The sequence below is a fragment of the Eriocheir sinensis genome, chromosome 30 (genome assembly GCF_024679095.1).
Source record: "Eriocheir sinensis breed Jianghai 21 chromosome 30, ASM2467909v1, whole genome shotgun sequence".
Taxonomy (NCBI): Eukaryota; Metazoa; Arthropoda; class Malacostraca; order Decapoda; family Varunidae; genus Eriocheir; species Eriocheir sinensis.
This window is the reverse complement of record NC_066538.1, coordinates 7,442,426-7,452,425: the sequence shown is the minus strand read 5'-3', so window position 1 is coordinate 7,452,425 and position 10,000 is coordinate 7,442,426. Positions and strand designations below refer to the sequence as shown.

The following is a 10,000-nucleotide window of genomic DNA, read 5'->3' as shown; positions in this document are numbered from 1 at the left end:
GAAGAATTTCACCATATTGTCGCGAATGATAGTCTCCATTAACTTACAAACAATAGATGTCAGGCTAATTGGTCGATAGTTTCCTGGATGAGGAGGATGAAGAAGAAGAAGAAGAAGAAGAAGAAGAAGAAGAAGAAGAAGAAGAAGAAGAAGAAGAAAATAATAATAAGAAGAGAGGGAAGTAGAAAGAAGGATAAGGATATATGAGATGAAAAAGTAAGAGAAGAGGAGGAGAAAGAGGAGGAAGAAGAGAAGGATCCAAAATGAAGAAAGAAAAAGACAAATGAGATAAAAGAAAACAAGAGAAGAGAAGAAGGAAGAGGAGGAAGAGGAGAAGAACGAGGAGGGGGAGGGGGAGGAGGAAGAGAGAACCAGAAGTGAAGATGGAAAGAGACAGATGAAGAAGAAAGGTGAACATGAAGAAGAGGAAGAAGGAGAAGAAGGAGGAAGAGGAAGAAGAGAAAGAAGAGAATAAATGTCTGTCTTACTTTAATCCCTAAAATAAAACAAAATAATAGATAAAAAAAACGCCACCAACAGTTCATAAGAGAAACACACACAAAAAAAACACAGAAAAAACACGAAATTAGGAAAAAAGATGAAAAATTAACAAAAAATAATAAAAAACACAATTAATGAACAAAAATAATCCCCAGACAAAAAAATATATATATAAACAAAAAAAATACGATTCGGAATTATAAAAAAAATACAAAACTAATACAAAAAAAATAGGAAAAAAACAGAAGCAAAAAAACAAACAAACAAAAAATACAATAAATAAATAAACATAATAAAACAATAACACACGATACAAAACAAATAAAAAAACAAAAATTAAAAACAATAGAAAAATTTAAATAAAAAACCACCCCATTAAAAAATCACAGCAGCGGGCGGCCGGAAGTGACGTGCGTGTGGGGGCGCGCAGGCTCGCCCCACTTAAGTGTTCTCGACTATTTAATTAAGTGTAAGTAATGGCCGGCGGTGGAGCAGAGGGTAGAGGTGGTGGTGGTGGTGGTAGTAGTAGTAGTAGTAGTAGTAGTAGTAGTACTAGAATGAAAAAAGCGAAAGAGAGGAGAAAGTAAGAAGAGAAGAAAAAGAGGAGGGGAGAAAAGAAGTAAGGAAAGGGAGAAAAGAGGAAAAAAAGATGATGAAAGAGAAATGAAAAGACGATAAAAAAAAGAGTAGAAGTAGAGAAAAGATGAAGAGAAATGAAAGGAAAAAGAAGAGAGATGAAAGTAGATAAGTGGAGATGAAGAAAAAAGAATAGAAGAAGAAATTATGAAGAAAAGAAAGAAAAACAGAAGAATAAAACAAAAAAGTGATAAAGAAATAAGAAGAGGAAAAGGATAAAGGAAAATAAGGAAGGAAAAACGGGAAGGTGAGAAGTGGAAAGAAAAATAGCAAAAAAAAAAAAAGAAGAAGAGAAGAGGAAGAAAAAAGTTGAAGGGAGAGAAGAGGAAACGGAGGGAGGGATAAAGAACAGGAGGAGGAAAAAGAGAAGAGGGAGGTAGAGGAGAAGGAGAGGGAGGGAGAGAGCAGAGTGCTAAGGACAGGGAAGTGGAGGGAGGGAGCCAGCGATGGAGAAGAGGGAGGGAGGGAGGGGAGGGGAGGGGAGGGAAAAGGGGGGAGGGGGGGAGGGGGTGAGCTAGCGTGACGCCTGGCTAATGTGTGGCTTTGTGCTCCTTCCCCCCCCTCCCCCCTCCCCCCTTTTCCTCCATCCCTCCCTTCCCCTCCCCTCTCCTTCCCACCCTCTAAGCAGCATCTATCACCACCACCACCACCACCATCACCATCACCATCACCATCCCTTCACTATTCCTGGTATGTGTGTGACGTATGGGGAGGTGAAGGAATGGGGAGAATGAAGGACTTAAGGGAGGGAAAGGTTAAGGGAGGGAGGGAGGAAGGGAAGGGAAGGGTTAAGGAAGGGAGGGAAGAGAAGGGAAGGGAGGAAGGGGGAGAGGGAAAGGGTTAGGTGCGGTACTGAAGAAGGGAAGGGAAGGGAAGGGGAGGTAAAGAGGAGGGAAGGAGGCAAGAGAGGGAGGAAAGAGGAGCAATTATCCTTCGTATCAGAGTTCCTTATCAGATATTACGCCTAATACCAGCCATTATCAATCAAGGTGAGCCTCCCTCCCTCCCTTACCTGCCTACCTGCCTGCTGGGGAAAGAAGGTGAGGAGGCAAGGTGGAGGAAAGAAGGGAAGGGAAGGAGGGAGGAAAGGAGGAAGGAAAGAACTAAAGGAGGATGAGGGATGAGGTATACGAGGAAGAAATGGAGGAAGAGAATGAGAATTGAGAGAAAAAAGGTGAGGAGGGAAGGTGGAGGAAAGAAGGGAAGGGGGGAGGAAAGGAGGAAGGAAAGAACTAAAGGAGGATAAAAAAGAGGAGGATAAGGCGTATAATAAGATGACGAAGAAGGAACGAAGGGAGAGAATGAGGAATAAGAGAAATAAGAGAGGAAGAATGCATGGAAGGGGGGGAGAGGACAAGAAGAGGGGGAGGAAAAGGAGGAAGAGAATGAGGAATGAGAGAAAAAAGGAGAGGAAGAATGGAATGCGTACGACAAGAAGAAGAGGAAGAGAAGAAGGAAGGAAGGAAAGATGGAAGGAAAGGAATGAAGAAGGAAGGGAGGGAGGGAGAAGAGGGAAGAAGGAAGGGAAGATGGAAGGAAAGGAAGGAAGAAGGAAGGGAGGGAGAGGAGGAAAAAAGGAAGGAAAGATGGAAGGAAAGGAGGAAAGAAGGAAGAGAAGGAGAGGAGGGTAGATGAAAGGGAAGGAAGAAGGAAGTAAAGGAGAAAAGGAGTAGGGGAAGGGGGAAGAGGAGACGAAGAAGGGAAGGAAGGAGGAAATGAAGGAAGGAAGGAAGGAGTAAAGGAGGGAAGGAGTAAAAAAAAGAGGAGAAAGGAGGTGGAATAGAAAAGGTGAAGGAGAAAATAATGAAGTAACAAAAGAGATAGAAGAGAAGAAGGAAGAAAAAGAGAAGAGAAAAAGGGAAATAAGAAATAAAGAAGAGGAAGATAGGAAGTGAAAGAAGTTGGAGAAGAAAGGAATGAAGTTTTTTTTTTTATTTCTCCTCATCTTTTTATCATTCTTTCTCTCCTCTTCTATTTTTTCCACATTATCTACTTCATTTTTTCACATCTTCATTTCTCTTTCTCCTTCTTTTCTCTCATTTCCTCTTTCATCTCCTTTTCCTTCTTTATCATTCATCTCTTCTCTTCTCTTCTCCCTCTCTCACATTTTTTACTTAATTTCCTCCTTATCATCTCTTTATTCTCTCCTTCTATTTGTCATTTTTATTCCTATTTACATATTTTCTCCACTTACGCCTCCTCCTCCTCCTCCTCTTCTGCCACCTCCTCCTACTCCCTCCTCCTCCTTCACCTCCACCTCCACCTCCTTCTCTTCCCTAACTGGCAGAACAAACATAACTCCTCCTCTTCCTCCTCCTCCTCCTCCTACTCCTCCTCCTTCTGTGTGTCTTTCAATGTGTCTTCTGCTCCTCCTTTCTTCAACGTTTGTCTGTCTATTTATCTCTGTCTGTCTGTCTGTCACTGTTTGTATTTTTCTGTCTGTCTGTCTGTCTGTCTGCCTGTCTGTCTTTGTAACCCTTAACTTCTTATACTCGAATGATTTAAAATGAAAATAGAAAAGAAAAAGGAAAAATATAAGAAAGGAGAAGGTAAGGAGGATGAAGAAGGTAACATAGGGTAAGGTAAGGTAAGGAAAGGGAAGGAAGGGAAAAAGGGGAAGGTGAGGAAGAGTAGGAGAGGGAAGGATAAGTAAGGAAAGATACGTAAAGAAACAAAAAATAGAAAGGGAAAAAAATGTATCAAGGTAGGAAGAGGACATAAAGGTAAGAACAGGTAAGAAAAGGTAAGGAAAGTTAGGAGAGGTAAGGAAGGTAAAGCAAGGAAAGAAAGGTTATGGAAGGCGTAAGAAGAGAAGAGGAGGAGGAGGAAAAGGAGGAAGAGAATGAGGAATGTGAAAAAAAAAGGAAAAGGAAGAATGGAACGCGTAAGACAAGAAGAGGAGGGAGAAAAGGAAGGAAGAAGGAAGGGAAGGAGAGGAGGGAAGATAAGGTATAGAAAAGTAAGACAGGGTAAGAAAAGGTTATATAAGGTAAGAAAGACAAGGAAATTAAGGAAAGAAAAACAAACAAGACATGAAAAACAAAGATAGAAATACATAAAAGAATATATGATTAAAAAACAAAGGTATAGTATAACAGGTAGCAGGTGGGACAGGTGAACAAATACAGGTGAGGGAAGTGGTAATTAACAGGTGGGCGCTCAGGTGTGTCGATTAGATGAGTCAAGGCAAGGAGGAGAGATTGGTAAAGAGGAAACAAGCAAAAAAAAAAAAGACAGGTAGGTAAGTGTGGACCTAATTAAGGCACACACACACACACACACACACACACACACACACACACACACACACACACACACATACTCACACACACACACACACACACACACACACACACACACACACACACGAGAGGAAGTGGAGAGAGAGAGAGAGAGAGAGAGAGAGAGAGAGAGAGAGAGAGAGAGAGAGAGAGAGAGAGAGAGAGAGAGAGAGAGAGAGAGAGAGAGAGAGAGAGAGAGAGAGAGAGAGAGAGAGAGAGAGAGAGAGAGAGAGAGAGAGAGAGAGAGAGAGAGAGAGAGAGAGAGAGAGAGAGAGAGAGAGAGAGAGAGAGAGAGAGAGAGAGAGAGAGAGAGTAGCAAGGGAGGTGTCTGTGTACGTTTGTCTATGTAAGCAAGAGATAGAGTCGCGTGTACATGGATAAGATTGTTAACGACCATGTCTGTGTGTGTGTGTGTGTGTGTGTGTGTGTGTGTGTGTGTGTGTGTGTACGTTTTTCTGGCATACATTTGAACCGGTGTATGATTATATAACCCAAGAAGAAGAAGAAGAAGAGGAGGAGGAGGAGGAGGAGGAGGAGGAGGAGGAGGAGGAGGAGGAGGAGGAGAATTGACAGGCAGGTAAAAAAAAGACCAAGAAAGCGAAAGAAAAAAATAAAGAAAGAAATGTAAAGAAAATATAAAAGAAAACAAAAGCGGGAAAAAGAATAAGAAAATGAACAAAATAAGGAAAATGTAAATAAAGATGAACAAGAAGAAAGGTAGAAGAGAAGAGGAATGACGGAGCACAAGAAAAAAGAAAAGAAAAAAAAAGAACACTCAAGAAAAGGAGGAAAATAAAATAAATAAAATAATATAGACAAGTAAGAGAGAGGAGGAAGACAGAAAATAAAGAGGAGGAGGAGGAGGAGGAGGAGGAGAAGGAGGATACCCAGAAAGGAGAAGAAGATAAGAAGAAGTAGGAAAATACCCAAGTGAAAAAAGGAGAAGAAGGGAGAGGAGGAGGAGGAGGAGGAGATGATGAAGAAGAAGGAGGAGGAACCGAAAGAGAAGAAGAAGAAAGGGAAGAAAGAGCAAGAGGAGATGAAGAAGGGAAGAGGAGAAGAAGAAGAAGAAATGGAGGAAGATAAAGATGAAAAAAAGCAGTATTAGAAGATAAAGAAGGAAAAAGAGGAGGAGGAGGAGATGAAGAAGAGATGAAGAAGGCAGAAGAGGAGGAGGAATAAGAGAAGAAGAAGGAGGAGGAGGAGGAGGAGGAGGAGGTGGGCGGCTACAGGAATGCGACCCCCCCCATATACCCTTCCCCTCCCCCCCTCCCTCCCCCCTCCCCCCCCACCCCCTCCTCCACCCTAGAATGGGCGGGGGACGGCGGTTTGCACAGGGTGGGTGGGCTGAGGCTGAGTGGCGGTGGGCGGGGTGGGTGACAGCTGACGGGGGGGGTGACGAGGGTGAAAAGGGTGAAGGGGGTGAAGGGGTGAAAGGGTTAGGAGGAGAGAGAGAGAGAGAGAGAGAGAGAGAGAGAGAGAGAGAGAGAGAGAGAGAGAGAGAGAGAGAGAGAGAGAGAGAGAGAGAGAGAGAGAGAGAGAGAAGAGGGAAAAAGATATGAAACAGAGGAAAGGAAAGAGAGAAAAGAGAGAAAAAAGATAAAGAGAAGAAAAATAAAGGAAACAAAGAGAGAGAGAGAGAGAGAGAGAGAGAGAGAGAGAGAGAGAGAGAGAGAGAGAGAGAGAGAGAGAGAGAGAGAGAGAGAGAGTAAAAAAAAGACACAGTATAAAAGAAAATCAAGTGTGTATAACCGCCTTGTCATTATCTCCTCCTCCTCCTCCTCTTCCTCCTCTTCTTCTTCCTCCTCCTCCTCCTCCTCCTCCTCCTTCTCTTCCTTGCTTCCTATTGAACCTAAATTATATTCCTCTTTTTCTTCTTTACTCTTTACTTCAACAACACCACCAACAACAACAACGACAACAACGACAACAACAACAACACCACCAACACCAACAACAACAACAACAACACCACCACCAACACCAACAACAACAACAACAACAACTAGGACGGTACATACATCACCCAACAAACAAACACAAAACCAAACAAAAACAAAACACACAAACGAACAAACAAAACCAAAGGACCGTACCGTATCCAAGGCAGTACATTTACCTTTCTTTTCGCCTCCACCCGCCTGAATGGAGGAGGAGGAGGAGGAGGAGGAGGAGGAGGAGGCGTGTAAGATCCAAGAGAGCGTGAGATTGTAATTAATCTTCAGTAATAATTAATGTTACACGCTGAAGAGAAGGAGGAGGAGGAGGAGGAGGAGGAGGTGGAGGAGGAGGAGGAGGAGGGGGTGTGAGGGTGAGGCACGTGTGGAAAGTAGCAGAAGAATAAGCAAGCGATGATGATGATGACGATGATGATGATGATGCGGAGGAGAAGGGGGATTAGGAGGAGGGGGAGGAGGAGGAGGAGGAGGAAGAGGAGGAGGTGCGGAAGAGGATGGTTTAAAAAATGCAAAGAAAAGATGCTGAAATTGAGGGAGATAATTGAGGAGGAAGAGAAGGAGGAGGAGGAGGAGGAGGAAGAAGAGAGGAGAGAAGAGGAGTAAAGACGAAGAAAGTACACAAGAGGGATAAAAAAAAGAGAACAAAGAACACACACACACACACACACACACACACACACACACACACACACACACACACACACACACACACACACACGCACGCACGCACACACACGCACTGGCAAGAAACACGACAAAAAAAGTATAAACGAAATGAGCAATTAGACAAACTGGCAACTCAATCGCGTGAGTATTTAATTAGCTTGTGGCGAAGAAGAGGAGGAGGAGGAGGAGGAGGAGGAAGAGGAGGAGGAGGAGGAGGAAGAGGAGGAGGAGGAGGAAGTACAAAAGGAAGAAGAGACGGAAAAAGGCAGATTGAGGTGCGGTCTTCTACCTTTACTCCTCCTCCTCCTCCTCCTCCTTATCATGAAGACGTTAACTCCTCATATCATGCATAATCATACTATGTGGTTTGCTTCCTGATAAAGAGGAGCAAGAGGAGGAGGAGGAGGAGGAGGAGGAGGAGGAGGAGGAGGAGGAAACATGGAAGGCCTGGCAACAGCAAGTCTATTAACACATTACGAGGTTGCCCACTCTGGTGATTTAATTTTCCGACAGTCAATTAAATACCTGTAAATATCGAAGCTCCTCGGTACGTGCGTTCAGCTCACTCCCGACGCAACGAAATAACGGTCGACGCAATTCTTAAAGGAGTTGATGGTTTTCGCACTGACTAATTCTGCAGGGAGGTCGTTCCGGTGGCGGATGACTCGGTTTGAGACATTTAAACTCCTGTCAGTGTCCGTACTACATCGCTTCGCTTGAATAGGTAGACGGTTATTTGTAGTTTTTGTAGTAGTAGTAGTAGTAGTAGTAGTAGTAGTAGTAGTAGTAGTAGTCTTTCAACCCCAACTTCTCCTCCTTCTCCTTCTCTTCCTCCTCCTCCTCTCCCAAATCCTCCTCCTCCTCCTCCTCCTCCTCCTCTTCTCCCAAACTGTCCATCTCGTCAGCACCAATCACAGCCTCTCACTCTCCCTGTCTCCATCTCTCCCTGCTCCCATCCATCTCTTCCTAACTCCCCAACTTTCCCTCTCTCCCTCCCTTACTCTCCCTCTCCCACCCAAAAAACTCTCACCCTTGCAGCTATTCCTCTCGCTATCCGCACCCTTCGCCTCCCTTCCACGAGCCATCCTTCTCCCTATCCACACCTCTCTCTCTCTGGAACACCCCTCCTCCTCCTCCTCCTCCTCCTCCTCCTCCCCCTCTACCCTGTCACGCTCCATTACGTCTGAAAAACTGCGCCTCCGGGTACAATTAAATACGGTTTTCCTCTACGCTTGGCCCTGTTTCATTATCGTTCAGGCAATTAATATGCAAGGAACGGGACGGGGCGCGCGGACGGGAGGAAGAGGAGGAAGAGGAAGAGGAGGATGGAGAGGAAGGGATGGAAAGAAGAAAGGTGATTGGAAAGTGAAAGGAAGATGAAAAGGAAAAAGTAGAAGGCAGGAGGGATAATAAAAGAGAGAGAGAGAGAGAGAGAGAGAGAGAGAGAGAGAGAGAGAGAGAGAGAGAGAGAGAGAGAGAGAGAGAGAGAGAGAGAGAGAGAGAGAGAGAGAGAGAGAGAGAGAGAGAGAGAGAGAGAGAGAGAGAGAGAGAGAGTAGAGGATAAAGGAAAGGAAAGGGAAGAGGAAGGTTAGAGGTGGAGGAAGGAAAAGATGATAGGAAAGTGAAAGGAAGATGGAGATGAAAGAGTAGAGAGCAGGAGGGAAAACCAAGGACAAGGAGAGGAAGAGGAGGAGGAAGAGGAAGATGATAGACATGGAAGAAGAAAGGAGATTGGAAAGTGAAAGTAAGAGGAAAAGGGGAGGAAGAGGAAGAGGACAAGATAAAGGAGGAAAAGGAAGAAGAGAGAGAGGAGAGGAGAGTTGAAGGAAGGATAAAGTATTTGAGAGGGAAAAAGAATTGAAGGGATAAGAGAATGCAAAATAAGAGAAGAAAGGAAGAGGAAAAGAGGAGGAAGAGGAAGAGGACAAGATAAAGGAGGAAAAGGAAGAAGAGAGAGAGGAGAGGAGAGTTGAAGGAAGGATAAAGTATTTGAGAGGGAAAAAGAATTGAAGGGATAAGAGAATGCAAAATAAGAGAAGAAAGGAAGAGGAAAAGAGGAGGAGAGAAGGGATAAGGGAAAGTGAAAATGAAAAGGAATAAAGAAGAGGAGGATAAAAGAAATGAAACAAGAATAACGAAATGATGGAAAGTGAAAGAAGGGAAGATAGACTGGATAGATAAAGAAAAAGGAGGAAATGGAGGAGGGAGGGAAAAGGGAAAGGGAGAAAAGAAGGAAGAGAGAAAGGATGGAAGGGACAGAGGAAAAGAGAGAGAATTGAGTGAAAGAAAGAAGGAAGAATAAAATAATGGAAGAGACAGAAGGGAGATAGGAAGGAGGGAACGAAAGGAAAATAGGAAGGAAAAAATGTTAGCAAAGAGAATGAAAGGAAAACAAGAATGAACATAGAAGAGAAAGAGAAAAAGGGAATGGAAAGAGATAAAAGAAATAAAAATAAAAGGAAAAATAAAAGGGAAAGAAGGGAGGAATAAGAAGATTACTAGTGAAGGAGAAAGGAAAGAAAGAAGAAATTTAGAGAGAATGAAGGAAGAGAGGAAGGAAAGTGCAAGAAGGAAGTGACAAATGAATTCCTTTAGTCCTTCAAAAGTAAAGAAAACAAAAGAAAAAGAAAGATGGAAGTAGAGAAAGACAGAATGATAGAAAAAGAAAGATGGAAGAAGAGAAAGAAAGAAAGATAAGAGGTTAGAAAAAAAGCAACGATATGAAAGAAGGAAGATTAACGGGGAAGAAAAGGAAGCAAGCAAGAAAGGAAGAAGGGAAAGAAGTAGAGGAAGAAGAGAAGAAAACAAAGGAATAAAAGAAAGAAATGAAGGAAAAAAAAACAAGACGAATTTGAGAGAAAAAGGAAAACAAAAAGAAAAGGAAGGAAGGAAAGAAAACGAAAACTATGACGAAGAAAAAAGAAACAGAAAAGAAAATTAGAAGATCGAAGAAAAGAG

The 10,000-nt window shown here is 43.1% G+C and overlaps 1 protein-coding gene across 1 annotated transcript in view; it reads left to right on the top strand.

Annotated features, from left to right (window-relative positions):
- The window catches only part of LOC127005750 (basic proline-rich protein-like), a 37,079-nt gene that overhangs the window by 14,971 nt on the left and 12,108 nt on the right, over positions 1–10,000 (top strand). Inside the window, exon 4 of the mRNA XM_050874861.1 lies at positions 8,165–8,206. Within this exon, the coding sequence (XP_050730818.1) occupies positions 8,165–8,206 (42 nt within the window). The remainder of the gene's footprint in view (positions 1–8,164; positions 8,207–10,000) is intronic.